Raw genomic sequence first — 27,958 nt, forward strand, 5'->3', positions numbered from 1 at the left:
CCCCTTACAGTGAAATACAAAACACTATTACTCGTATTATATTAACTTTAATCTTTATTTTTATAACACAATACAAACAGTATCACTGTAGCTTAGTATACCTAATGTAATTCGTATATCACTGGTAAACTTAGGTAATAGAACACATTAAATGTTACTAATTAATAACAATAACTATTAATTACATACGACATTTTTAATACATGCTTTAAAAATATTATTAAAATAAATTTACATTCCTACTTAGATCTAAAAAGAATAAGTGGATCACAGATATTGGAAAGGTTTATGTAGATATAAGTCTATAGTAAAAATCTGTTACAAATTGAATTTTTGAAAATATTAATAAAGGCGTCAAAAGTGGTCTAAAGTTAGTAAAGTAAGTTAAAGAAATATAAGGAGCTAACAAATTAGTCACGGATATTTTTACAGCTGATAGTACTCGATTCTCGGAGTACATTTAAGTATAAAACATCACTGGTTTGTTTTTTTGGAGAAAACTAGGAAACAAATTTGCTACGTTAAAACACCCTGTTAATAAGATAATTAAATGAGACATTCTAGAACCTCTTTAAACCATCATTTCCCGTCGAATCATAATGACATTTAAGAAAACAACTTTTGACGTGACATGACAGACAGTTATCAGACAGGTTTAAACATCTTGACAGGTACATAATAGGGTTGATTATTTTACAAAATTATTATTTTTTTTTTGTTCGGTAAATGAAAACAAAAAAATTATACAGGGCGTCCCACGGCTATGCCACATGGAGGGAAAGTCCCCTGAATATTGGAGATGGAACATTTTACTGAAAGAAGACATTATTTTAATTTAAATAACATTTTAAACTGCATTCATAGATTTTTAAATAATTACATAGTTGAGCAGGGCATCGAACCCGCTGGACGAGAAAAAAAAATCACCATGTAGCTTTATCATACCGATCGAAAGGCTTCATCATAAGGATTGTTTTTTGCTAAATAACATAGTGTCAGAAACAAAAGGAAGACCATGAATTTTAACATTTGATGTGAAATTTCGCCAAATAATCAAGAGTTCTGCTTTGTATTCAACAGAATGAGACTCATTTTGAGCATTTGATAAATTAAATTGATTAATTTTGAATTAAAAATGTTAAAATTCATGGGCTTCCTTTAATTTCTGACATTATGTTATTTAGCAAAAAATAATTACTATGATGAAGCCTTTCGATCGGTATGATAAAGCTACAGGTTGATTTTTTTTCTCGTGTAGCGGGTTCGATTCCCGGTTCAATCACGTAATTATTTAAAAATCTATAAATGCAGTTTAAATTGTTTTTTAAATTAAAATAATGTCTTCTTTCAGTAAAATGTTCCATTTACAATATTCAGGGCACTTTCCCTCCATCTGGCGTAGCCGTGGGACGCCCTGTATACAAAGGTTCCTTAATTACAGTTAAAAGTTAATTGTTTTAATGTAATGTATTATCTCTAAAAATACCCGTGAGTAATTTGTTAGCACCTTATACAGGTAATCTAAATGGCAGCTTATAAAAAACATAAGGAAGTATAAGTTGGTTGCAGTTGGACCATGGATGGTATTATCACTCTTGTCTTGTCCCAACTAACCTTTCTTACCAAAAACTAATAACATTCAATAACACATAGATACTTAAAATACTGTATTGCCTGCAATACGTGTATTACGAATAACTAACATCGACTAATTATTTAATTAACATTTTCTTAATTACAATATCACTCAACATTTAAATACCTAAGCTTTAAATTATAGGGCCGGATCCATCCCGCGAGCCCTTGCTTGTCCTTCACCAGAAGGTGAAGCGAAGAAGTGTGAGAACCAAAAGCCATACAATCCGGGCCGTGACAAGGTAGTATCAGATCAGAACCCCCAGGTAATAAAGTTTGGAGACCCGTCTATAATTTAGACTAGATCTAAAGTTTAAGACAAAGTTGACGCAGATTTACGAATTTTCCTTCCAAATTTTTTAATCGTAAGTCCGGTGCATTTACCTAGTGTCTTTTTAAGGCCACTTGACTCGCTCGAGCTTTTACCTGAGTCTCTTTTTTAGTCTAATACTTTGCCATAAATTGTATTACTTATGGAGCGACAATGGATATTAAAAAAAGCTTTATAAAAAATATTTTGTTTCCTTTTGAAAGCAATCACAAGACTAAAAATTTAATGTCGACTCAATTAGGTTCTAAGGTCTTTAAAACTAACGCGAATCTTAAAGATGAGAATTTCAAGGGCTCTAGTTTTTACACTACTTAGCATGAATCAAAACCTCTCAATACTCTGAAAAGCTATATTATCACAACCCTTGTCACATCCTAATTCCTTCTCCTTTTCCAACAGCTTCTTCTGAACCCTCCTCTCTTTACACTCCACGGTGAAGTATCCCGCTACTCCGATTATCATCATGACGAAGAGTAGCCAAGTCTTGGCGCTGGTCCGTAGGTAGGGGGAGATGATGTAAGCGATGATGTAGCCTACGGACTCCCAGAGGCGGAAGTTGGAGAAGGCAGCTTCCTCGCGGCCTGGGAAGAGGATGCCGTAGTACGCTGGAAATATAGAGGTCATTCTAAAGATTACTTGGAATGTTAATAGGTTGTGTTTTATGTTGCTTCCAAAAGAGCATATTTTTAGGCCACACGTATGCTTAAGTAGTTTAGAGTAAGAGGGAGTGGAACCAAAATAAGAGCGTAAATGATCGGCATGTTGGCTATGTACTCAGGTAGTTTTAGCAATAAGAAAGATTCGTTGTTTGTTGTTTGTCTATGTCGCTTCAGTAGAACCATTTACTAAGCTAGTCTGAAAAAATGAAAATGGCAAGCACGTAGCGTCGTCAAACGGACACCAAGGCTTTAAGGCCCTTGTACACAATGGGCCAGCTTGGGCCAGTCTGGGGGACGCATTTACGCGGAAGGAGCGAGTGATATTGCTATCACATTCTACCGCATGGCTGCGTCCCTTGGACTGGCCGGCTCTGGCCCATTGTCTACAGGGGCCTTAGATTCTGTGTTAAATGGCTCACCGTTGATCTGCACCATCCATACAGAGTCAGCCAGGCCCCAAAGCACGGCGATCGCATACATGACGTAGCCAGAGCCCGCCTGCACTTGCCACGCGAGCAGTGTCGCCAGCAGTCCAGTGTGGACGATAGTCGCTCCAATAATCAAAGGCATTCGACCTGAAATCTGAAAAAATGGAGTCTTAGTTACTTCAAATATTTAGCTGATAAATAACGAATAGTGAATCTCCGCGGTTAGAGTCTTATGATACATGATAAGGCGTCATCTCTCTATATACCGCCACACCACCGTCACCACCTACCGAAATGGTTAATTTTATCTTATTGATAAAAATCTGGGCTATAACCGCGAAAATCGAAGTTCGCAAATTGCGGGGATTTTTCTCTGTCACTCTAATTACGCCTTCATTAGAGTAAAAGAGAAAGATCCCCGCAATTGCGAATTTCGGTTTTCGCGGTAGTCGCTCTGTGCATTAAGTATACACAGATACATTAAAAGCACACACCCCAATGAGAGGACTTGTACATTTTCGTGGATAGTTCAGGCAGCGTCTTTACGCACTTATGATAGCTGAAATGGAGGATCATATCATGGCCTACCCAGTACCGTCTTTACCATAAGGTCACACGGGGCTCGTGCCCAGGGCCCCCATCCTCAGAGGGCCCCGAAGGATATTTTATATTCCGAGGGATATTTGCTTACCTACTCATAGTTAATAAATAGAAGATCATACTAGAAAAATGCTACTTTAATTCGCTTTCTTAGCTTTCCAAAAGGGCCCCAAATTCTTATGTGCCCCATTGTGCCTTCATGCGCACTCGCGACCCAGAGGGCCTGCCGCGAACCACGTTCGACGTTTTGTCTCTCTGTCGCACTTGTAAATTCGTACGTAAGTGTGACAGGGAGACAACACGAGGGACGTGGTTCGCCGCGTTCAGGCGTTGTCGTGGCTTTCGTTATGGTTCGGCCTGGTACCACTCCAGGCCTCCACCCATCATGTTCTGCCACGAGCTTCTCCCAAATATAAGCAGCAACAGGTCGTGTCCTCTCTATATCTATGGGGCATTCAATTAAATGGCGCATTGATTTACCTTAGCCAAGTATCCAGTGACGACGCAGCCTATAGCGTCCGAGAGTCCAAACACCATCATGACGAACCCCACCGTGCCTGTGCCGATGGCGCATGACACGAATGACTGCAAAAATTAGACATTAATAGTTTATCAGACCAAGACAAGACACAGAGTCAGACCAAGAAATGTCTGCAGCGGATTTGATGGCCCACGCAGTGCACGTGTTATTTTAAACGTCAAACTTCTATGTAAAACGACGTATAAATAACACTTACACTGCGTGGGCTCTCAAACCCGCTGCAGACTTTTCTTGGTGTCTAGAACTATTCTAGGCCGGGTTTGCCTTCACCAAAGCCTAACCCTTATTGCGATGAAGCAAGGTTTAAAATCAACTGTAAGCAACTCACCGCAGTAAAGTCGGCGCCGAAGAACGCCTGCTGCATGCCTATGAAGATGTTAATGATGATGAGAAGCAGCTGGTTTGGCTCCACCAATAACCGGAGTGTGACAGCCAGCAGTTCTAGGCCGGATTTGCCTTCGCCAGAACCGCTGCGACCCGTGTCGTATCTGATGATAATAAATAAATAAATAAATATTATAGGACGTTTTTTACACAAATTGACTAAGCCCCACGGTAAGCTCAAGAATCGTCATGATGAAAAGAGTCATGATGTAAGAATATTTGAAGATATTACAATTATTATCGTTTTAAAAACTACATATTTCAACCACAATACGAAAGAAATGCTGCAGAATTGGTACGTACTAAGCCCTACAGTACAATTAACAGGCGAACTTACATCGATTACGAAGACGATTAAATTTAAGGACACAGGCCGCGTAGCCAAGATGCCAATCGCTTACGCTCCGTAGCGATCGAAACGCAACTGTCACTGTCGCACTTATATGGAAGAGTGATAGAGAGACACAATGCTTATCGTTGTGGAAGCGATAGCGATTGTAACCTTGGCTAGGCCGGCAGGTTCTTAACATTATAAAACGTTGGAGTTTTTATGACATGGACACAAGGTTTAATTTCAATATAACACTTTAAACTCTCGCGTTGTACACATATTTAATTGCACAAACGGATCTACCGCGATATAATTTCATATCAATGAAATTCATCATCATCATTGGCCTGTCACATCAATAAGATGAAGATATAAGATGATGGTTTAAACAGCGTCTATATTAAGAGTGCGGCACTTCCGCAAATGACTATTAGTACATTTAATTTTCAATGAAATTATATCGCGGTAGACCCGTTTGTGCAATTAAATAAGGTTTAATTTCGATTGGCGTGCAATAGGCAGAATTTTAAGTGAGTATTCTTAAAAAGGGGTTAAATTTACTCACCTTTTCATAGAATCCACACCGACGGCAACAATCAATGCCGCCCCGGCCATGCACGCAAGATAAATACCTAGAAAAATAAAGGGTATAAAACCTTTAACGTTCACATTATAGCATTCAATCTGATTGATAGCTTGTTTGTTACTGCACACCGTGGTATGGGGACCTTGCACTTTGAGACTATGCGCTAAAACTTGGCACAGTTGATTGTTAGCTGATCTTGAGCAGATACAGACCGGTAGACATCGAGAACCACGTCTCATTTAGTGGGGGGGAGGGGGGAAGTTCGATGCCGCCGCGCTTCACTTGGAGCAACATTTCTCTAAAACTATACCTATTAGGGCATGTGATATATCATTTTCGGATAAATAAAGGATGAGAAATCTAGTTTTGGAACTAGAACAATGCACTTTCTAACAAAAAAAAGCGTAAAGTAGAAAAGACTAAAAAACGTATTTGTGATTTTTTCATAATTACCAATTTTTTTTTAAAGTGTAGCAGGAATCTGAAAACAATAAATACAGTTGTGAAGCCACGCTTATTACGTTTAAGAAAATATATAGTTTATTATACAAAACTTTTGATAAATGGGAGATAAAAAATAATATTAAGCGTGGGTCAGAGTGATCTCAATACAAAATACTATGAATGTGGGAAAGTTACTTATAATTTGTTCTACAATCGTTTATTTTTTTTAGTTTTTCGTGAATAACTCGTAAACGGTAGCCCACAGCAAAAAAGTATCTTTTACGTAAATAATCTGTTTCAGATTTCTTATAAAGTAAGTGCTACTATTTTTCGCTAAGATCAATATTTAAAAAAACTATTGAAGAGAGAAAATAAATACTAAGGTCCCCTTTTTTAGTCATTCGTAAATAACTCGTAAAGGATAGCCAATAGCAAAAAAATATATTTATACAAGAATAGTTAGCATAAAATTTCCTACAAAAAAGGTTATTCAAACTTTTTGGCTAGGATCAATATTTAAAAAGGGGACCTTAGAATTTATTTTCTCTCTTTAATATCGTTTTTAATATTGATCCTAGCCAAAAAGTTTTAATAACCTTTTATATAGGAAATTTTATGCTAATTATTCATCTACTAAAAATTTTTTGGCTAATGAATGACTAAAAAAGGGGACCTAAGTATTTATTTTCTCCCTTCAATATTTTTTTTAAATATTGATTGTAGCGAAAAACAGTAGCACTTATTTTATAAGAAATCTGAAACAGATTATTTACGTAAAAGGTTATTTTTTGCTGTGGGCTACCGTTTACGATTTATTTACGAAAAACTAAAAAAAATAAACGATTGTAGAACAAATTTTAAGTAACTTTCCCACATTCATAGTATTTTGTATTGAGATCACTCTGACCCACGCTTATTATTATTTTTTATCTCCCATTTATCAACAGTTTTGTATAATAAACTATATATTTTCTTAAACGTAATAAGTGTACCTTTACAACTGTATTTTTTGTTTTCAGATTCCTGCTACACTTTTTTTTAAAAATTGGTAATTATGAAAAAATCACAAATACGTTTTTTAGTCTTTTCTACTTTACGCTTTTTTTTTGTTAGAAAGTGCATTGTTTTAGTTCCAAAACTAGATTTCTCATCCTTAATTTATCCGAAAATGATATATCACATGCCCTAATAGGTATAGTTTTAGAGAAATGTTGCTCCAAGTGAAGCGCGGCGGCGTCGAACTTCCCCCCCTCCCCCCCACTAAATGAGACGTGGCTCTCGACGGCTCCCGGTCTGTATGTGCTCAAGACCAGCTAACAATCAGCTGTGCCAAGTTTCAGCGCATAGTCTCAAAGTGCAAGGTGTCGTGCAGTAACAAACTAGCTAATACTAGATATTGAAACGATATGAATTAGATATGTCGGTGTCAAACAAGTGTCAAAAGTGACGTATTTGAAGAAACGTCAATTTTGACACTTGTTTGACACTGACATATCTAATCCATATCTTTTCTAGATCTATTAATTGACGTATCTTAAAGTTGGAATCGGGCCGATAGGCTATAAAAAAAAAAATTGGTAAGACATTTTAAAGAGATGGGACAACGATATTCGGCAGGTGCTGGAGTAGGTAGGAAACCTAGCATAGACTGGATTAAGTTCGGAGGAAGCGTTTGCCTACTGGCATATAATATATTATCAGACATGCAGCAGATAAAGAAGATATATACCTATACTTAAAAAATCAGAAAACCTTTTGTCTCAAGTTCTTATTTTAGAACCCCTTTGGGCTATAAATAAGTAATAAAACTTCATTAAACTGACGTACCTGGAGAAGACTAGAAGAGGGCATACCTGGGAAGACTGCCTGGTGGCCGGCCGGTAGTAATATTTGGCAGGAAACGGCGCAGGGTCGGGAAAAGTGGCGTGCTAAACGAGCCAAGACTCTCTTTGGGTCGCTGAGCCGTATTAGTTAGTTAATTTAACTGACCAGCGATGGTCTGTATCTTGGCTTGCGGCTGCGCTTGCAACGCCTCCCCCGCGTCGGCGCTGGGCAAGAAGTTGGCTCCGCACAGCACCGGGATCATCGTCTCGTTCACGGCTGTCACGGCCGCTGCGTTGTCAGACGATGATAGCACTGGAAACAAGGAAAGAAGTCAAACTCTACGAAAATGGGAACAAAACTTCTTACTATTAGGTACTACTTTTAAATTGGTTCCTGGGTTCGTTACAATAATCACCGATTGAAAACGTGGATAAACGCCTGGCGGTGCGTCTAATCCTGAGAGCCTACCGGCCTCTCGGTCGCACCTGTAAATTCGTTCGTAAGTGTGACAGGGAGGCAACACGTCGAACGTGGCTCGCGGTAGGCCCTTAGATTTGACGCACGCACAGCAAATGCACCCGTTTGTACAAGGCCCTCTAACTGTTCGCTTGCATTATATATGTAGTAGGTACATACAACTGCAAATGTGCATTCCCACTATTGCAGCTCGCTGTACATGTTAGCCACGTGTGCAGTTCTCGAGCAATTTGCGAATAGCGTGATGTCGATATTATTATATATTATTGGAATTAGGTACAATGTAACTTTTTCCTGGTGCATGGTCAATAAATAATGGTACCTATGTATGCAGCGCTACTTATGTTATTTTATTTTTTATTTTTATTTTTTATTTCAAACATATTACACAGTATTACAGTGAGACACTAAGGCACTGTGGAATGCAAACAATATTATTATTATCCTAAAACGTTAACATAAAGTTGTGTTATACAATAACAATAATCTTAAATACTAACTGAAGACGGGTGATCATCCATCGCCTCACATAACCTCTTACATTCGTCACATAACGTCTTCCAACTACTGGCAAAAATATCGCATTCAGGTGCTGATTTGAGAAGTGCGTTTAGGTATTGTAAGGCGCGAACTAATGGAGAGTTCCTGTACGCCACAGTGCGCGCTTTGGGAACTGCCAGTAAGTCGCGATTACGTGGCCTAAAATTAATCTTTGACTGAAACAGAGGGGGCACAAGAAGGCGTACCAGTTGTGAGACCAGCTGTGGACAGTCTGAATCCCCACGTATTATTCGGCACGCCCCGGTCACGAGAGCATAATTACGCCTCACTTCCAGGGAGTTAAAGCCCAGGGTGCCAAGCAGAAATTTCGTCGGGTAAAGGAAGGGATAGTACCCGTAGGTTTTTTTGTATAAAAATCGCAAGAACGCCTTTTGGATTTTTTCTAGAAGCAGGGTATAGGTGACCTCGTGGGGGTTCCACACTACAGACGCTGCCTCGAGTTTGCTCCTAACCAGGGCGGTGTAAACAAGTCTAATCACAAAGGGGTTGTCAAATTGACGAGCATTGCGGATGACGAAGCCTAATCTCCGATAGCAGTCGGAAACTAGGGTTCTTATATGGCCATGAAAATTAAGATTTGGGTCAAATATGACACTCAGGTCTTATGACAAAGCTTAGATGACGTTGACGTTGAAAACGAGATATAGGACTAAAAAATCATTACAGTGTGTATAATCCACAAAAATCAATTGTTCCAAGGCTGCAGCAGGCATCTTAAGATATTTGCTAAGGTTTCTAATTGATGACATAGAAACTTTTCCAAATCCACCAGCGTCTTAAATAGGGTTCATTTACAAGTATGACTTACCCAATGAGGATATGAGGTTGCCCCACACCTGGTTCATCTGGAAGATCATGAAGAACAGCCCCAGGAATCTCACCAGGAGCGCCTCGGCAGGGATGTTGGATATTTTGCTGTGCACCTCTGACACCTGAAATGAAAATGGGTCAAACATATTTCAAAAAAGGTCACTTCTGTAAACAAAACATCGATTAACGACCCGGTCACAAAATTTGTCTCATTTGTGTCTCAAGTACTAAAAAAATGTATTCCGCCGTAAGTGCAGTGCAAAAATTAGGTAGCTTTTAATCCTCTTAACTTTACGATGTCTACAGGAAAGACGCTGACGAATTAAGCATACAATAAAATGTGTATGACCGTTATGTTTAGTATAGGTAAAGTAGTTTCTGTAAATAAAGATGCCTAGGTATTGCCTATTCGCGGATAATCTAATTAGCAAAACGAGAACAGTAGCTTGTGTTTGATATTTGATAAATTGAGTTGAATAGCTTCATTGAAGTGACACAAATAGGTACCTATACATTATAGTGATCTAATACTTGATAAGAACGGGATGATGTACTAAGTAAAGCAATTTAGGCAAATAACTTACGTTAAAGTTTGTATATGTCACTACGAAGTTTGCAAAAAAAAATTGTAAGTAAGGTGTATTCGGGTAATACCGAATGTCGAATAATTCCGAAATTCAGATGAAAATCACCCTTAATGCCATCATAATAAAAGTCTCATTTCGGAATTATCCAACAGTTTTCGACATTCGGAATTACCCGAGTAAACCTTAATAATGTTTGTATTTATACTGCTCTGGCTGCTTGTTTCCTATTGATTTTCAATTAGCAAATAATGTTTTGTGGAGTCGTGCTCGTATTTAATATTACTCTCGTAAGTGCTGATACAATTACGTAGAACAGACGCCTGGTTTATTTAATTAAGATATAACCAATTTTACGACATTAGCACATCCTCTATTTTACGGCCTCTATTTTAATCCCTAATAAGGTAAAAGCAACATGTACATTATATAAAGGCCATCGCTCGCTCGCGCACCACAGGAGTCCGCCGCCGAGTCCGACCATCAGTCCCGCGGATATATCGTACAACGTCGGTGGTACACTTCAAATGGGTTAAATTTGCATGTGCATTATAAAGGACATCACTAGCTTACCACAGAAATGTACGTGCATTTAGCGCACCACAGCGGCCCGCCGCCCAGTCCCACCATCAGGCCGGCGGGTATCATGGTGTAAAAACGCGGCCACAGCTGCGCCGCCATGTATGGCATATACGTTATGAAGGACATCACTAGCTTACCACAGAGATGTAAGTACGTGCATTTAGCGCACCACAGCGGCCCGCCGCCCAGTCCCATCATCAGGCCGGCGGGTATCATGGTGTAGAAACGCGGCCACAGCTGCGCCGCCATGTATGGCATGTACGTTATGAAGGACATCACTAGCTTACCACAGAGATGTACGTGCATTTAGCGCACCAAAGCGGCCCGCCGCCCACTCCCACCACCAGGCCGGCGGGTATCATGGTGTAGAAACGCGGCCACAGCTGCGCCGCCATGTAAGGTAAACGTACGCTTCACCGAACGCTCAATATCCGTCCGTATCACCGAATTTCTTCTATTTTAGGCTATAAGTCGATTATTTACAGCTGATATTTACTTGCGTATTTTTTTTCCACGAGTTAAATACCTATCCCTTCCACTATGCCTCAGAGTCGGCCAATTTGTCCCGCAGTTGGGACGTGGCAACTGATCGAAACGGATCGTTGCTGCCGATTGCCACTTTGTATGGGCAACCTTAAAGAAATCGGTAAGAAGTTGCGTATATTTCTTAAGGTCATAAAACCTTTTAAATTTACTTCTGTGTTTCAAAGTATGGTTTTTCAGTGTAACTACTTAATTAGTTTGTGTATTTTAGTAAATTTAACTAATTTAGTGCAGTCATATTATCAGAAATTAAGCTTAATGTGAGTTCGGTGATGAGTACACCGACAATTTGATTGGAAGGTATTATCGAACAGCGTCCGGAATCAGGGAAAGCGTATGTTTTTGAAATATTTTTTTTAATGGTTGATTACGAACTATTTAGATTAACTACCTAATTTCACAAATAACTTAATGTATTTGTAATTTTATGAGCAATTGCCGAACAACAATAACCTATATAGATTATTATAAAACTGCGTTTGAAATGTTCATGTTTTACGACTTTTTGGCATCAAAATAAGGTTTTTGGCAAGACTATTATCAAACAATAATTTTAGATATTTTACGTCAGTATTAGCAAGAACTTTATACATGTGCGGTTTTGTAATGGATTCAAGTATTAAATTTAATGATAGATTTGTAGTTATACCACATTGATTACGATATAAATACTATTTTCAAAATCCGTTCGTGAAATAGGTTCCACATATTTTCCATGTTTCGTTCACCGAACGGCCGTTCGGTGAATGGTACCCATGGTCTCTGCTACCGAACTCATGTTTGCGTTGGCCATGTTTCTATTCGACGTTCATGAGAATATCATCCTTATTACGATAAAGGCTAGGTCGATATTTATATGTTTATTTTTTGTGACCATTATTTCAATGCCAGCGCTTTTCAAACTTTAGACATACTTATTGGACGCCTGATAATAGTCTTGGAATGTGGACAAAAAAACTGAATAGGATAATAAAAATAATGAAGCAATAATATTTTATACAGGGTGGTCCAAACCTAGATGTCCAAAAATTTTTTTTAGATTCCTCTCGTCGTGGGCGATTGTGATTTTTTTAAACTTTTATCTTTTGTTATGAAATTCCGGGGTTCCCATACAGGGTGGCTAAAAATTAACTACATTCCCATTCCCAGGGAGGTTTTGGGATTATACTGAGCAACTTTTACTATGGGACCAACTTTTTTATACATATGCGTACATGTTTTATAATTGTTGCGTACCTTACTTACTGACTTATTTTTCAAAAGTATTTTTCAATAAAAAAGACACGTCAAGATCGCTTACCATCTTTATAATGCTAAAAAACGAAGCATAGTAGGGATTTAATAGTGAACTACTGAAGTTTGAGCACCACTCAACACCATATTTTCATACAATTATTTCCTAGTTCGGTAATGCGGGCTCCCTATTCGGTATAATGTGCAAATCACGTTTCTTAGTTCGGTAAACGGTACAAGCAAGGAAATTGGAAGAAATGACTTTAAAAATGTTTTTAATACACGTCCAATCATTTCAGTAATTTATAGGTATGTTTAAATGAGGACAAATTTATCTATGTCCCTATTTTAGTATTGAACATATTCGTAAGAAAATATCAGAACTAATAAAAAAATTAAACGTAAGTCTAGGGCTTAAGCATTCGGTGAAGCGTACATTTACCTTATGGCATGTACGTTATGAAGGACGTCACTAGCTTACCACAGAGATGTACGTGCATTTAGCGCACCACAGCGGCCCGCCGCCCAGTCCCACCATCAGGCCGGCGGGTATCATGGTGTAAAAACGCGGCCACAGCTGCGCCGCCATATATGGCATGTACGTTATAAAGGACAGAGACATCGCCCACTTCGTGCCCATCCATCTGAAATTAAAAGTTTATTCAAATGTTAATTTAATCATAGTAAAATGGGCAAAATGTCATACAAATTACATACCTATCTTAATAAAAATCAGAAAAACCCTCTTAAAGTATCAGAAATATATGTTATATCGCGATGTTATGTCAATTACACAATTTATTTTTAAAGCACCTGTTCGCAATTTACTCTATGTTCGCGTTGGCGCAACTGCGCATCGCCACCATTTTCCATAGCGCTCTGACTATTAGACGCCGACGCTCAAAAGAATAGATTCTAGTGTCTCTTACTTGATACCGGGCACGCGCAGGAAGATATTGGAGAAGATGAGGCCAGCGTACACGGCCGCCAGTGACGCGATGCCCAGCCTCGCCTCGGCGTTGATCGAGCTCTGGAGACTCGCTTCTTCACACTTACTTAATAACTGGCACGGGCAGGAAGATATTGGAGAAGATGAGGCCAGCGTACACGGCCGCCAGTGACGCGATGCCCAGCCTCGCCTCGGCGTTGATCGAGCTCTGGAGACTCGCTTCTTCACACTTACTTAATAACTGGCACGGGCAGGAAGATATTGGAGAAGATGAGGCCAGCGTACACGGCCGCCAGTGACGCGATGCCCAGCCTCGCCTCGGCGTTGATCGAGCTCTGGAGACTCGCTTCTTCACACTTACTTAATAACTGGCACGGGCAGGAAGATATTGGAGAAGATGAGGCCAGCGTACACGGCCGCCAGTGACGCGGTGCTCAGCCCCGCCTCGGCGTTGATCGAGCTCTGGAGACTCGCTTCTTCACACTTACTTGATAACTGGCACGGGCAGGAAGATATTGGAGAAGATGAGTCCAGCGTACACGGCCGCCAGTGACGCGGTGCCCAGCCCCGCCTCGGCGTTGATCGAGCTCTGGAGACTCGCTTCTTCACACTTACTTGATAACTGGCACGGGCAGGAAGATATTAGAGAAGATGAGGCCAGCGTACACGGCCGCCAGTGACGCGGTGCCCAGCCCCGCCTCGGCGTTGATCGAGCTCTGGAGACTCGCTTCTACACAATTACTTGATAACTGGCACGGGCAGGAAGATATTGGAGAAGATGAGTCCAGCGTACACGGCCGCCAGTGACGCGGTGCCCAGCCCCGCCTCGGCGTTGATCGAGCTCTGGAGACTCGCTTCTTCACACTTACTTGATAACTGGCACGGGCAGGAAGATATTGGAGAAAATGAGGCCAGCGTACACGGCCGCCAGTGACGCGGTGCCCAGCCCCGCCTCGGCGTTGATCGAGCTCTGGAGACTCGCTTCTTCACACTTACTTGATAACTGGCACGGGCAGGAAGATATTGGAGAAGATGAGGCCAGCGTACACGGCCGCCAGTGACGCGGTGCCCAGCCCCGCCTCGGCGTTGATCGAGCTCTGGAGATTGGCTGCCCCCTGAAATCATCACACCGAAATTCATCAACAATGCAATACATTGCACAATATGGGCCAATTCCTAAAGTTACTACTAAACCAAACAAACGACTTGTTACGATAGGGCACTTTTTAGCAGCTGTTTTTCTCTTAAGATCATCAAACATCCGATGACACAACAATGTGAAACCCCTAAGAGTTAAGGGGCCCACTGATTAACAGTCCACCGGACGGTATCGGCCTGTCAGTTAGAACAAAATTTTGACAGATCCGAACAACTGACAGGCCGATGCCGTCCGGCGGACTGTTAATCAGTGGGTCCCTTTATACGTCGATTATACAGTTGCTAAGAAGTTTTACTTAAGTACCTATCTTTTTTTTTTTATGTGTGGGCTTACTCATGGCCACAGACTAGCCGAGGCGTAGACGTGGCCTACGATGGAGCGAGCTCGCCCAGAAGGTGCCTGTTCACTCTTGGTTGCCGGGTTATAAGAACACGGAAATATAGACGCCGGCATGGAATCTAATTATTAGTTAGTATCGAATTTCTTTAGTATATAAGTAAGTACTTAAGTACCTAGTGCACGAAAGTTGTGATACTTACACTGTAAGCCGTGAAATGCAGCATGAACGCCACGCTGATAATAACAACATTCTTCACAATCCTCCACGTCTCTCCCGGCTTCGGTAACACTTCCTTGCCTCCCTTCTCCACCTTCTCCATACTAGACTTCTTCACTTCTCACATTGCACTTTGTGTTTATGTTGCCCGCGGTAATTCTTATCCCACCTTACTTTAGTATGAGTAGTGCGCAAAAGTTGTGATACTTACACTGTAAGCCGTGAAATGCAGCATGAACGCCACGCTGATAATAACAACATTCTTCACGATCCTCCACGTCTCCCCCGGCTTAGGCAACACTTCCTTGCCTCCTTTCTCCACCTTCTCCATACCGGACTTCTTCACTTCGCACATTGCACTACACTTTATTGCACTATAATGTTTATATTAGAATAGTTTCATTTTGTAATCACTGTTTGAACAAGACTTTCTTTTTACACAAGTTTAGTTTGATGTGCCTGTAGAAAGAAAAGCTAGATTTGTATGCGATTTGGTAGTTTAAATTTATATTTCGTAATAACTATAAACTACAGACTGCTGAATATTGTCTGGTTTACTGGCAGCTATAATATATATATAAATACATTATACAATGATACATATATTTGTATTTAAGTTTAGTTTTTAATGATTTTTTTGTTTAGATTAATGTGTTATTAATAAAAAAAAGTTTTAAATACTCCATTGTAACGAAATAAAATTAACATAAATTTACTGAAGATGAATTTTCACTTCATATGATTAATAAAATTTAGGTCACATTAATTTACTATAGTTTTAGGTTTAATCACGTCCAGTAACAATGCTATCTGGCGAACTGTCGCGACACGTCGATTTACTTAAGTATTATATGTATGTTAATTGTTGACTTAAACTATTAAAAATTATTATAACATTAGTAAATTTAACGCACGACACAGATATATCAAGTAATGTTTACCAACCATGTATTTATGTACCTACCCGCTGGTAATAAAACATATTACTTTTTACAGTCTACCCTATTACTTTGTAGGAATATAAAATTGCTAGTCATATTTTTGTGTCGTGGTCACGTATTTTGCATCATTATTTTTTATGGTTCTATTCTTACACCAAACAACGCTTTTGTAATGGTTTATTTTTTATAACTATATAATTTTCAATTGGTTTAATTTTTCTTTTTATTCTAAATAATTTTTTTTAATAATAACTTTTGATGTTTACTTTTAGATATTGAATTACTCATATTGTCTTATATGATTTCAACAGATCCTCAGATAAATAAATTACATAGGTAACATCCGCACACAAGTAGGTATCTTACCTGCACCTATTATTGCTAGTTGCTAGGTATTATACTACCTATATTGTTCTAGAGCGCTTCTAAAAAATTGTAGCTATTTACCCGTAGATTATTTACCTATATCGCACTGTATTTTGGCTTGGACATTTTCAAATAGATATAGTTAGGTATTTTTACTCAGTTTAGTTATAATACTCGTCTAGTCTCATGGACCTGCTATCACCTCATCTCTCTCAAAGTACGACGATGTAATAAATAAATAAACCATAATAATGTGACAGGGTCACGCGACTAATTGCTCTATAAAAACTAAAAAATATATATAAGTATACTTTTTATGATAATAATTAGCGTATGTTCCGGGTAGTTGCATTGCACATGCTGAATCAAGGTTGTGGTTGTAAAGATCATGCGTCCGCGTAATTAGCCAGAATTAGCCCCAAGCGAGATGGTGTGGTTTTCTAATTCCACGCAAAATACAGTTTTTCCTTAGATGTACTCGTAAAATACAATGTTTCCTTAGATATATCGCGGATCTTGGATATGGTGTGCTTGTAATTGGAATAAGACAATATAAATTTAAATTTGTGAAAAAAATGGATTAAGTAAAAAGGCTACCTAATCTTCGTCGGATGACAACAAAAATTCACTGGTACCCAACTGACTCAAGGGTGATGACATATTTTTGATATTGTAATATTTTATACATCCGTTTATAATTAAAATTATAATTACACTCAAATGCATTTAATAAGCTCCTTTTTGAATTATGGCAGATATACGAAGACGCAAACATTGATAAAGTTTTCGCTAATAATATGGATTGTTTTTGTTATTTCTTTTGGCCTTTCGTGTAATACCGTAAAATGGGGTGAGGTGGGTGAATTTTGACTTTCAAACCTCGATAAAATTTTATTTTTACATGTGATAACTGAATACAAACGTCCGAACCACTTATTATATACACATATAATAAGTGGTTCGGACGTTTGTATTTTAGTTTGTATTTTATTTTGGGTAGTTCCATTACATAACTTTGACGATAAAGAGTTTTTCATACAAAGGTGATTTAGATTGTTGGATCGATTTTTTTTATTATGCGTATTACTATAGCTCCATTTTAAATTGGAATACATTACTTTTGTAGCAGTAGCCTTGAATTTTCTTCTCACCCCCCTCTCAAACATTCTCTCCCCATTCATAACCCACCTCTCCCCGCGAAACCTACTCACCCCGTTTTACGGTACTTAAAGTTTGCAAAATGTAATATTTATTCTATAGAGCTGCGACCATATATTTATTGAATATTAGGATACTTACCTACCTACGTGTAAGTGCGCATATTCAAATTTAGGGGTTTTTGTGTGTTATTATTGCGCTCGCTCTTTGTATGTAAAAAATATGTAATTTACCTGAATTGTGGTAATATAGGTAGTTCCTTAATGGCTATATCTAAAGTACACAAAACCGCAATATTATTATCAAACATGATGTAAGAAGTGTGTGTCGTGTTTGTGTGTGTGTGATGATTTTATTCCTCCTTCAAGTAATTTGACTTTATTTTATTCAGCCTTACCTACATTAAATTATATAGTAATGTACTTCGAATATCAGATCGTCATAATTACAGTTTTATGGGAGCTATTTATTTATTTAATAATCAAGTATACAGTACCACTTTACAGAGTAATCCAATGCGCGATATGTATTACATAAAGGAAGACAAAAATAAATAATTTACAGGTAACAACACATTAAAAAATATTACACAAAGATTATTATTACAATTTAGACAAAATTAAATAATTAACATTTTACAACCTACTTAAAAATATTATTACAGTATAACTAAATATTTGGCTGATAGCATAATTTCCAGCTTGTTATCTTTGTGAATTCACTCAGAGTGCAGTTAAATATATCTATTTTGGCGGAGACTTCGTTCAATATTACTATTGCCCTGACAATGGGCGCTTTGGCAAGTAAATTAGTGCGTGCAGTCGGGCGCGCAAACAGGCGCGGCGCCCGCCTTCGAGGCCCTAGAGGCACCAACAGTCCCAGTGAACCAAGTACTTCCGGGTTGTGAATTATCCCCCTTAATACTTTAAAAACGTATGTGGCCAGTGCTAAATTTCTTCTCACCTCTAACTTGATGTACCCAACCATACCTAGGACAAAAAGTGTTGGGTACATCAAAGGGTAAAATGGATATACCCCATAGTTTTTGAAATATAGGTGTCTAAGAAATTTATTCTGTATTTTTTCAATTAGCATAATATATTTATTTTCGTATGGATTCCATATAAGTGCGCCACTTTCCAATCTACTCCTAACTAGGGCGTTGTATAGAGTCTTTACTGCTGTGGTGTTACGGAAATTCTTAGTCTGACGCAATATGAACCCTAAGTTTCTGTAGGCTATGTCATGAGTTGTAATTTAAACAAGTCAAATTGCCCCCTGATAGTTCGTTTATCTGTTGAAAATGTAACTGCTAATAGCTAAAGCCTATTAAAGTCCCTTACATTTTAGTCGTTTATTTTTGGTAAGCATGAAATGTCCGTATATAGGTACTATACTATGCTATGCAATAAAATGACAATATTGACATTAACAAATTACTTATTATAACGTCCTGATTTTGGCCTCGACATAATAGACTTATCATCTAGGTAATAGGTACATAGTCAATCATGTTTTATTTACAGATCAACTAATTTTAAGCTTTTTATAAATTGAGTATATTTGGATAAAGGTCAAACCGCCATTCACACGTGACTTAAAACACTTGCACTCTGTGTTGTTATGTGTTGATGTATATTTGTAGGTACTGAGGGCTTACCGCGAACCACGTTCGACGTGTTGCCTCCCTGTCACACTTACGTACGAATTTACAAGTGCGACAGAGAGGCAACACGTCGAACGTGGTTCGCGGTAGGCCCTCTGATGCATGATGAGGTTGCTCAGAGGGTCTACAGGGTAAACGAAAATCGAGTTCTTTATCGCCTCTCTATCGCACGAATCAGGCAGACTATAATGAAATTCGATTTTCGCGGTAGGCCCTCAGAAATGTCTGAACATGCACTCGAATGGCTTAGGCATTAAGAGTCATGTTAAGACGATACCTAAGCAGTTACACCTAGGCGAATAAAATTTTTACACAGTTACTGCAACTGTAGTTAAATAACTTATTAACATATTTCCTTTAAGTAATGTACCAATATTCTGTGACAAATTACTTACATTGTAAACTTATGACCTAGCTGTGTCTAAGAAAAGGCTAGTCATGATTTCACGGCTCCATTCATATGTGCTACATGCTTTACAAAAGTGGCGATATTAATTTTAAAACTGAACTTTAGTCGATAGATAGCTATCGACTTTAACCATAACGTGACTTTGGTAGACTGGATGTGACGTCGCCATTGTCTCAAAGACTGATGGGTCAACTTTCTGCCAATATCTCGAGTCAAATAGGCCCCCTGCAACGAAAACGTCATAGGTACATTTTACTAATACTGCTGACACTGCTCTACGTAGGCACAAAATCTATTTAGGAAGCTTCTTAATCTATCTGGCAATGAGTATTAAACCTAACAATCATTGCGTATGCGCATATGCGCAATCTTTGGTTACTATAAGCCGTTTATTATGTGTAATCATGATAAAAGCCTGCAACCCTGCATTAACTGCACAATAAACCCGCGTATCATAGTCCACTAGGGTTGCCAACCGTACTATATTATATAGTATTGTACTATATTTTGGCTCTCTGTACTATATATATACTTTTGGAAAAAAATATAGTACGCTAAAATACTATATTTCCGTTTAAACGTATATTACACTCATATTTAGTATTTTATCTAAAAGTACTATATTTTTTTGAAATGTACATTTTTGATGCCTGATTCTGGAAAATACTATATTCCACCAAAAAAAAGTTGGCAGCCCTATAGTCCACACTCGGTGCCAACTCCAGGTCGTTTTTATTCTCATTTGGCCAAGTTAGTAAGTTAAACAATTATTGATATAACTATTGCAGATTTGAATTGGGTCAAACAAATGTTTTAATTTGTCTCTTCTGTACGGTACCCGGAAGTACCTAAACAAGTCCTTCAATGTCGGTCCAACCTAAAATTATTTCATTCTAAGAACCAATTTTTGTCGATATAAAACACAGCCAGAAATTATCAAATTAGATGAAGTGATTCTTAATTGTCTGGAACAGAAAGTTTAACATATGGGATGGGTATTGACAGTTTCTGTCACTTAAGTAGTTTTAATGGGCATTATACTTAAAACTTTCGCTGACAATAAAGTAATACAAATAGAGCTTCGTTAAGAGCCAACAGGAGTGGTCATTTCTCCATACAAATGTACTCGACTGTTTCCTCCGTGGGTTTTGATGCTAGAGCAATGATTTTTTCAACACAGATTAATATTGTCAATATCTGTGTCGGATCGTTTTGCTTTCTTTGATATTTTTGTTTTTTAAGGCGCTAGACCCCTTCAAAAATGGCCAAAATGGCCTAATTGACTATGCCGCAATGAGAGGCGTAGTATTCAAAACTGATATCAATTAGCCAAAAAAGCAAAACGGTCCGACACAGATAATTTCATAATCATTTAGATTTCCAAGTTTGGTTAGGATTGGTTAAGTTTTGGAGGAGGAAACAGTCGAGTACGAAACCTCGATTTATGAGATTTTTACGCGGGATTTTTCGCCTTGTCCTTATCGCACTAGTTTTAGGAGCCGCTTCCGTTAGCGAGACGGGTATATTTACCTAAAATATTTAAAACTCAGCTCCTGTTTCGTCTTAAGCTACCTCGCCTGGCGATTTACTATCAGCATACGTTAAATGCGTACAATGAATATAGGTACCAACTCTATACTAAGTAATCAGCCAACCATTGAGTAATCATGTAATCAAACATGGCCCTGGCCCTTCGGGCTACAGAGTTCACTAATATGCAGTGAATGGCCGTGCGTTTGGGCCAAACTGCAAGGTAATTAACCATTTAGTTGACGACGCACCTTCAAAGTTTATATCCATCTAAGGCCCAGCCATACAAAAGAAAAACGCATAATTTAATTTGGCACAACAATTTGAACCTTTAGTGCAGGGAATAGAGTTGATTTTGGTTTTGTTTGAAAATTGAACGAAACAAAACAAATGCAACTCCGTTCCAATGGGCTTGGCCGGTAGAAGTTTTTAGCAGATGGCGCCATCATAGCTTGCCCTGTCAATCCCTAGAATTGTGTCAAATTATTGTTTTTTTCATACCATAGAAAAAGGGGCAAGCTATGATGGCGCCATCTATGCAAACCTTTGACAGTTGCCAACCCCATTGAATATGATCGAACTGAATAAGTACTTTTGGGTCTTAAGAGGATATACTTAATTTAAGTCACAGAGTTTTGGCAACACTCGCTCGTTTGTACCATCACGCGCGCGATTGTTGCGCCACTTGGGGTCCTAGCTAAATTGGTTGTTCAATACTTACGCTATAGAATTTCCAATTTAACAAGAACCGTAAATGGCATAACATCCCGTGTGGTAACTATACAATATAGCCTCGCATAAACATGATCACCTCAAACAGATACTGCTAATGGCTCATGATTCCCTGTAAAACAATAACGTCCCTGCAAGAGTGTCTACTATTAACCCAGACGACCGTGCACAGTGCTCGCTTCTGTATTGTCAGCACTCTATTATTTTAAGACGAAACAGGAGCTGAGTTTTAAATATTTTAGGTAAATATACCCGTCTCGCTAACGGAAGCGGCTCCTAAAACTAGTGCGATAAGGACAAGGCGAAAAATCCTGCGTAAAAATCACAAAAATCGAGGTTTCGTACTCGACTGTTTCCTCCTCCAAAACTTAACCAATCATAACCAAATTTGGAATTATGAAATTATCTGTGACCGACCGTTTTGCTTTGTTGGCTAATTAATATCAGTTTTGAATACAACGCCTCTCATTGCGGCATAGTCAATGAGGCCATTTATGAAGGGCTCTAGCGCCTTAAAAAACAAAAATATCAAAAAAAGCAAAACGGTCCGACACAGATATTGACAATATTAGTCTGTGTTGAAAAAATCATTGCTCTAGCATCAAAACCCACGGAGGAAACAGTCGAGTACGTTTGTATGGAGAAATGACCACTCCTGTTGGCTCTTAAAATCAGGAGTCAATGGCCTAAGAAATGGAGTTTAAAACTTTAAATACATTATTATATAGGTAGATGGAGAGTAAAACAAAGATCAACGACAGCAGTTGTTATTTATGGTAAATAACTTGATTACAATAAAAACGCATAAACGCATAAACAATAATAAATCACTGTAAAGCATTTTTAACCATAGGCAAAAAAATCTCTTAGAGATAAGTGTCATAATTACTACTTAATTATTATGTGCCAAGGACATCTCCAAATAACGTCTTACAAACTCAATTAGTCTCATTACTATGCATACCTAATTCACAGATCCACCTGTTGTTGTGCAGATGGAACTAATTTATCTTTAGCCATTAGGATTTATCTGCCTTTAAGGCCTGTGCACACCGGCTGCGTGTGCGTGACGTGCACGTGCGCGTACGGCGTTGTAGTATACAGATCCTTATGAGAGATGGCACACCGCTTGCGTGACGTGTGCGTGTGCGGCTCCAACATTTTAGCGCACGTCACGCACACGCAAGCCGGTGTTGCTCGGCCTTTAGGCAACTGAAAGATTCTGAACTCGAGCTAAAACCGACAAGAATATTGTTACTTTAGTAAAATTTTCGTTAAAAACATTGCAATGTATCTACCTAAGCATGTAAAAAAAGTTGAGTGATCAGCCGATATCGTCGTAGGTACACATATTAATATGTTTACAAATATTGTTTGACGTATATTAATATGTAGTTTTTTGACTACCGCTAGACATAAACATTACACACTTGCATTACCCTTGAAATACATATTTAGCCATGCGATTTTGTTTACATCTATCGCTAATTTGTATTTAGATACCGGAAGCTAGTTGTTGTATATTAATCCGATCAATTAACAGTTTTTGCTAATAACCAGCGCTAATTCGCAAATGATACAACCTTGTTTTATAAACCTGATATTCTTCCTAAAAGATGCGATTAGCTGTTTGGGCAAAGAAAACATTTTTTTGTATAAACCATGAATTAAAATTAAATGTCACTGCATAATGAGTGACTATTTCTGTATCTGTAGGTGGAAGTTTTTTCTCACTAATAGGTAGATAAATGGACATTTACAAGTTTCGCATTAGACGACTTTAAAGAATGGTTTTTAAAACCTCTACAAGACTACTTACTTAATAGCTATCTATAATATGTATAATGCATGACGATATTCGATATCCGTATTTAAGAGTTGCATATGCGAATCCATCATGTTCTCTCGCAATTTTTCGTGTTTGTTAATATTTTTTGTTATTTGGAATTCCTATTATTAGTATATCTATATTAGTTTCAGGTCATTTTTACCTCCAGTAATTACAATCACAATTTTATAAATTTACCAAGATCTGAAGCCGTATTAAATTTAATCAATGTTATCTCAAGAGTAATATAATCTTAGAAGCATAAAAATTGTTACTGTAGCTACAAAGGCATGTCCAATAGAATTCGGCGAGATAACACACTAGACCAGCTAACTGAGGATTACATTAACTATGATAGGTAGGTAGGACTCTTGGAGGATATAACCAACGGAGACGCCATGTCTAAAATTTTCGGTACAAAATAGTCTGCCGTTTTTTGCGGGGGAGGGGCACATCAAATGTATAGGTACGTCATGTCAGATAAACGTCAGTCCATACATATGGTTGACATGAGGTTGACCATTGGCCGCCTATTTTCGACAGAGGGGAAGGCCTGTTAATGGCGGCTCCATTGTTAATTACTCCGAGGTAGGACTACTTTATCTTTAAGACCAGCAGATTTCTTAAACCTTAGATATCTAGGATTTACTAGTGCAGTGCTCTGTATAGTTGATGAAATATTTTGGAATCATTGCTAATTGTTTACCTTTATTTTCATTGTTAATTATTTGCCAATTTCCTTATTCGGTTGGAGGAAGAAGGAATAGTATCAGAAAGTTGTAGTACCTAATGAGGTACAGAATCAGAATCAGACCTAGCGGATTCGGTCAACATACAAGTATGACGACCATTCTAACCAAAAACACAATCCTACGAGTATATTATAGTCCGTGCGGAAAGAGATGAGTCGTGGAATGTATGGGGCTCAATACATTCCACGACTCTTCTCTTTCCGAACAGACTATACGAACAAATGCACAAATAATATAACTCTTATCTCTGTGTAAAAATGGTTTACTATTGTTTTAATATAAGTAATATCACCGAAAGTGTTTAGTAGAATTTTAAATTCCTAAGAAATGCTTTTTCTCTTAAAACATTTATTTTATTTCATTAAAACCCTACCTTACGATGTGCTTTTTAAAACCAATTATGTCAACTAATTAGTAATTACGGTCAACTGATAAAATGTGTGTAAGTGTCGTTGCATACCGTTAAAAAATATACCTATAATAAAAAACACATACTTTCCCGCATTGTAGGGTTCAAGTCGGAGTAGCTTCTTCAAATGCAATTGATATTGACCAGAGCGTTTCGCCGGTCAACTGTAGGAACTGTGCAATTTTCCCATCATGAGGCATTAGGGTTCTTGAGTGCTCATCACGCTATTTATAGCCTCAAGTACAGTAAACGGCTTCTGAGTGAAGACCCATAGGTGGCGGATCATTGAGTGTGGATTGTGCTGAAAAAATACCCGAATACTTACCAGCTTTTAAGACGACGAAAAGGGATGTTTTATCGAAGAATGCCTACTTTGTCTACACGAACCACCAAAGTGGCCAAAATATGAAATATGCCGCGATGGTAACCTATCGCCCCTATCGGTAGGTACTTAAGGAATGCAACTGCCTAACCCTATCCCTATGCTACGTATTTTTTTCGACGAAGGAAAACATCGTGAGGAAACCGGACTAATCCCAATCAGGTCTAGTTTCCGCCCTGGGTTGAAAAAGTCAGGTACAGTACAGGAAAGAAGGGCAAGGTCAGAAGCGCCTGCTAAAATTTTCCGGATTAGGTTACTGAGTGGATCCCAGGAGGGTAGCAGAGAGCCGAATGATAGAAAAATAGTGAGTATAATAGTATTATTAGTGTTCCCGCGCAATAAATTCAAATAGATTTTACAACGTTTCTTACGGTTGTTCCGTGTGGTGGGAGAGTAGAGACAGTTATTATTTCTATAGTAAAGAAATATTATTTTCTTTATGACGATATTAAATATACAAACGTGATTGTAAACTGAGCACACCGCCTTGAAATGCAACGTTATCGCGTTTCTTATTGCAAATGGAAATTTTTTTTCTTTCAATATTTTCCTCCGTCTGTGTTTGGTTTGCCGCAATCAAAATGAACGAGTTGAGCCATTCTGCCTTTTCAAGATGAACAGAGGCTATTGCAAGTATGGTCAAGGAATTAGATTTCTGTGCTACTTCATACCTTGTCACAGTGATATTAATATTTAAGTACAGTCAAGGAATTTAAATTCCGACCCATTTCGTACTTTGTCACAGTGACAATCAATATGAAAGCCGCTAGAGACCTCGTACGGTTGTCACTGTGACAAAGTACGAAATGGGTCGGAATTTAAATTCCTTGACTGTACAGTGTATAAATCAAATTCCTTGATTGTAAACAAAGGCAACTGGGAATCCTGGTTAAAATCATTGTGAAACCCCCAATTGACGCACCATTGACGGCACAGTAAGTCTCATTATACGATGTTCCTATTTTACCTGCCTATACCTCTCTTGATTTACTAGGTACCTACCTACGTAGGAAACCTGTCTAGGTAGGATTTATCTCTAGCTAATTTTTTTTACTGAATAAGTTATTTTGGCACCGACTCTTACCTACTCGCAGTAACTAAACAATATGAAAATATTTCAATTGATATGTATACAATTAGCTTACTTTTATCTTACTTTTTTTATTCTTATCTTGTTTATTAAGGTAGGTTAGGTTTCGTTTACACATCAGTGAAACGAAACCTAACCAATAGTACCAATAATAGTAGTGTAGTCAATTTTTGTTTTATCAAAACAAAAATTTTATATTAAAAATGAACCATTTCCATATATTTTTTTGTAAGTACTTATATGAACCGCTATTTTATATTAGTATTTTTTTCGTAAGGTATTCTGGCACTTAGCCAGGTATTTGAAAAATCACATATCGCAAACATTCGTATAGATAATTTCATTTCGAAATACTTATACATAGAACTATGTTGCATTCAAAGATACCGTAGTACCTACCTAATGTTATTTAGTTAGATATGTTATTGTTATGTTTTCAACAAATATATATCTATCACCTATGTCATTCGGTATATCACTGAACTGCGATGTTTTAATATTGGTATTTTATTTACCTGTTATTTTATTAATATCATACTTTTAACGTAAATTAATTAAAAACCACCGAAACAGTTATATTTTAACTATACCACTAAATTTAGCTACAAATATTTACTCGATTTTCAAAGTTTTCGCGCGTCTTATGGCAAACGCCAAGCGTACGCAACCGCGCGGTCTTTACTGACTGAATACTTAACCCGCCCGAGTATATGGCTACGAGATCAAGATTATCCGCACTGATAAGGCCTTTTATAATTACTAACAAATATAACATTTAAACCGTTTTTTACTGCGTAGCAAACAATGGTTTAATATAAATAGAAGCATCCGCAAAATAAGTCCGGTAGGGTTTCCCGTCCAAGGACTCTGTTCCCACGAATCTGCGGATTCCAGTTAATAGCAAGAACTCGGGAGATTCCAATTGCTGATAGGTAAGTTCCCACTATAGAAAACTAATTAATATTACTGTAAACATTGTGATTCAGGAATAAAGCTCAGTCGGATTAGTTATTTTTAGCCGACTTCAAAAAAAGGTTGGTAATACGTCGATAGTAGTAGGTAGTCTGTGCGGAAAGAGAAGAGTCTTAGAATGTATGGGCTCCCTTATATTCCACGACTCTTCTTATTCCGCACAAACTCTACATAAGGAAAATCAGAGTCTCTTTTGTTCAAAGAATCAGGTAATAATTACAGTTTACATCAAAAAAGACGCTTCTATGGGATACCTATGTATGCATAGTCAATTGCAAGTCAGTGCAAACTTAGCCTGGTTGGAATCTAAGTTTATAATGTCAGCAAAAATCCAACTACTTAGGCCTCATTCTGCCACTCTATTATAATATAACGCACTATCGAACGCTCATTCCTATGAAAACTTATATTAATAAAATCATTTGTTACAATTTCTTCGATTATTTTATCTCGATTACCAGCTCTACCACCTTACCAGCCTTACTAGCGGCAATTATATCTAAAGA

At 38.0% G+C, this 27,958-nt stretch overlaps 1 protein-coding gene across 2 annotated transcripts; it reads right to left on the minus strand.

Moving 5' to 3' along the window:
* Positions 1-31: 31 nt before the first annotated feature.
* Positions 32-27,163, minus strand: LOC134670091 (UNC93-like protein). Of its 2 annotated transcripts, XM_063527772.1 has the most exons (11): positions 26,996-27,163; positions 15,429-15,676; positions 14,499-14,617; positions 13,035-13,197; positions 9,610-9,733; positions 7,929-8,075; positions 5,475-5,541; positions 4,523-4,682; positions 4,134-4,238; positions 3,045-3,207; positions 32-2,571 (listed from the first exon to the last, which is right to left on the minus strand). In XM_063527772.1, exons 2-11 carry the CDS (start codon positions 15,570-15,572, stop codon positions 2,288-2,290), a joined length of 1,476 nt encoding a protein of 491 aa, XP_063383842.1. In that variant the 5' UTR covers positions 15,573-15,676; positions 26,996-27,163; the 3' UTR covers positions 32-2,287. The 2 variants fall into 2 exon arrangements, with proteins under 2 accessions (XP_063383842.1, XP_063383843.1); XM_063527773.1 differs by lacking the exons at positions 15,429-15,676; positions 26,996-27,163 and adding an exon at positions 15,201-15,369.
* Between the last annotated feature and the right edge of the window lie 795 nt (positions 27,164-27,958).

The sequence above is a fragment of the Cydia fagiglandana genome, chromosome 13 (genome assembly GCF_963556715.1).
Source record: "Cydia fagiglandana chromosome 13, ilCydFagi1.1, whole genome shotgun sequence".
NCBI classification, from domain to species: domain Eukaryota; kingdom Metazoa; phylum Arthropoda; class Insecta; order Lepidoptera; family Tortricidae; genus Cydia; species Cydia fagiglandana.